This window comes from Blennius ocellaris, assembly GCF_963422515.1.
Source record: "Blennius ocellaris genome assembly, chromosome: 14".
Taxonomy (NCBI): domain Eukaryota; kingdom Metazoa; phylum Chordata; class Actinopteri; order Blenniiformes; family Blenniidae; genus Blennius; species Blennius ocellaris.
Window position 1 is genome coordinate 14,643,075 of NC_137663.1, and position 2,340 is coordinate 14,645,414.

General features: G+C 51.8%; 1 protein-coding gene across 1 annotated transcript; it reads right to left on the minus strand.

Moving 5' to 3' along the window:
- Window positions 1–2,031, minus strand: LOC308139264 (uncharacterized protein; the record flags this gene model as incomplete). The annotated part of the gene is made up of 1 exon (XM_080508640.1): window positions 1–2,031. One exon carries the CDS (start codon window positions 2,029–2,031, stop codon window positions 1–3), a length of 2,031 nt encoding a protein of 676 aa, XP_080364766.1.
- Between the last annotated feature and the right edge of the window lie 309 nt (window positions 2,032–2,340).

Sequence of the window (2,340 nt, forward strand, 5' to 3'; positions counted from 1 at the left end):
TCAATACATTCTGCGCTTCATGTAGATCCTCTCAATAAAGTTTTCCAGTTCCTCCTCACTGTCCAACTGAGGCACCAGCCCATCTTCCTCATAGTCATCTCCAGGTGTGACTTGGGGATAGTAGTACGGAGGTCGCCTGCCCCTCCTGGGCGTGGTTATTGGTTTGGGAGGGGGTAAGGGTTGGTAGGTCCGTGGGTGAGGAAGAATATAGTTAGAGATATAAGGGGTGAGAGGCAGATGTGGCGGTGGCTGCTGCCTCCAGCCCTGTCCACGGTTTTTACCCCCGCCCCGGTGCCTGCGCCTTGGGGCCTGGAGGTCAAGTTCCTGGGGGCCAAAGGTCTGGTCTCTGGAAGGGGAGGGCTTGCCATAATATTGTGGTTTGGGATACGGGAAATAAACAGGGTAGTATGCACGGTATGGCTTTTGGTAGTATGGATAAGAGGGGAAGGCCAGAAACTGTTTCTGTGGTTTATACCAGTAGTCGAGCTGCTTTTGAGGCTTATACCAATAGTCCTGCTTGTTTGACTTGACTTTGTCCTTGTGCCATTTCTTGTTGGACTTGTTGTACCTATAAGGAGCTTTCTTGGGGTTTTTTGAAGCTGTGTAGTGGTAAATCGGTGGGGCAGCCAGAGGCAGAGGTACCAGAGGCCTGAAGCGTGGGGCAACAGGGTTGCTGTTGATGGGCTGCTGCTGCAACTCTTTCCTTTTTTTCTTCTTCTCCTCCACGTCGCTAATAATCTCGATCACGTCGTCCGCAGGCAGGTGTAGCTTGCTGCTGATTTCGATCAGCCTGTCAATCATCTGCTGATCCAAGTCATCTTCATCAGGGAGGACTTCCTCTGAGCGTTTGTCTTCTGCCGTGTTGCCTGCGGTGCCCATGCTGCTCTTCTGCCTTGGTTTCATGTAGGCCTGCTGCTTTCTGCCCATATACTGCAGTAGCATGTCGGAGGCGATGTCTGCCAGCCTCTGCTCTTCCTCTCTGGCTCGCTCCGCCTCCTCCTGCTGCCGAAGTACCTCTTGCTTCTCTGCACGTGCCCTCGCCTCCTCCTCCATGTGGGAAAGGCTCTCCTCTTCCTCCTCAACCTCCTCCTCCAGCTCCTCTCCGTCATCCTCAAAGTCATCCATGAAGTTGCCCCCTTTGACTGGTCTGTTGCTGGACTGGTTGTCCTGCCAGTGCTGTTTCTTTCCAGCGCGCGCTAACTGAGTGTTGTATGCTTTGTAGCCCTTCAGAGGAGGCAGGATTTCATTATTCTGGAGACCCAAGTCAATGTTTTGGAAGTAGCCTCTTATTTTTCGCTGCAGTGAGGAATCGTCTCCCTGCGAGGTGGAACCTGCTCCGGCACTTTCTAAGAAACTTTCTAAATCAATTTGCTGCTCTTGTCCCTCTTCCTCCTCATTCCTTCCCTCCTCGCTGACACGATCAGGTCCCACATCCTTCACGAGCCATCCTTGATCCTCCTCTGACCTTGTGTTTTTATCCTCCTCCTCTTCTTTTTCCTTCAAGTCATCCCCCTGTGCAGCTGTCAAATGGCCTACAATTAGCTGTTCAATAGCCTTATCAGCCCCTTGCCCCTCCTTCTCCTCCCCCTCCACCCCTCTCTCGCCCTCTGTCTGCTCTGTTCTCCTTATCTCACCTCCCTCCAAGCCTTCAACAGAGGGCGGCTCCTGACTCTGATCCTCTTCCCAGGCTCTGTTTCTGCTTGCCTGGATTTCGCTGTCCCCCGGGTGGTCCAGGGCCTCCAAAAGAACTGCAAGCACCTGCGCAGGGTCTGTCACTTTATCTAATTGGTTATCTTGAACCAGGCCTCGGCCCTGTTCCACCGACGTTTTTTCAGGGTCGGAGAGACTCTGGGGCGGGGGCAAGAAGAAGGGGGCAAGGCTGTCCTCTTTATGATCTGTCCGTGTGCGCCCCTCCACCCCTCCCTCTCCTCCCTCGCCCCTCACAGGGGCGGTGCCGGCCAGCTGCGGAGTGACAATGAGCAGGACCAATAGGATGAGGTGGGCTGTGGAGAAGGCGTGATGACAGGTCATGACAATGCAGAACTGGCAGGAGGGAGGTTAAGCACCTGAGGGAGAAGGAGAGAAGGCAGAGGAACAAGACAAGACACATGAGAGATGATGCTTGTGTCACCAGTTGTATTGTTTGCACTCTAATCACGGCTGTTTCACATTTCAATGCAATATGAGCAAATTTCACTTTTTAAAATATTTATTGAAAAGTCCAGTTATTGAAAAGACCCATCTATATATATCTTGATGATAATGTGGAACAAACGTGCTGATTATATAAGGATTGATGCATTCTTGTCGGACAAAAAGGACTTTCTCTAAATTGTCTCA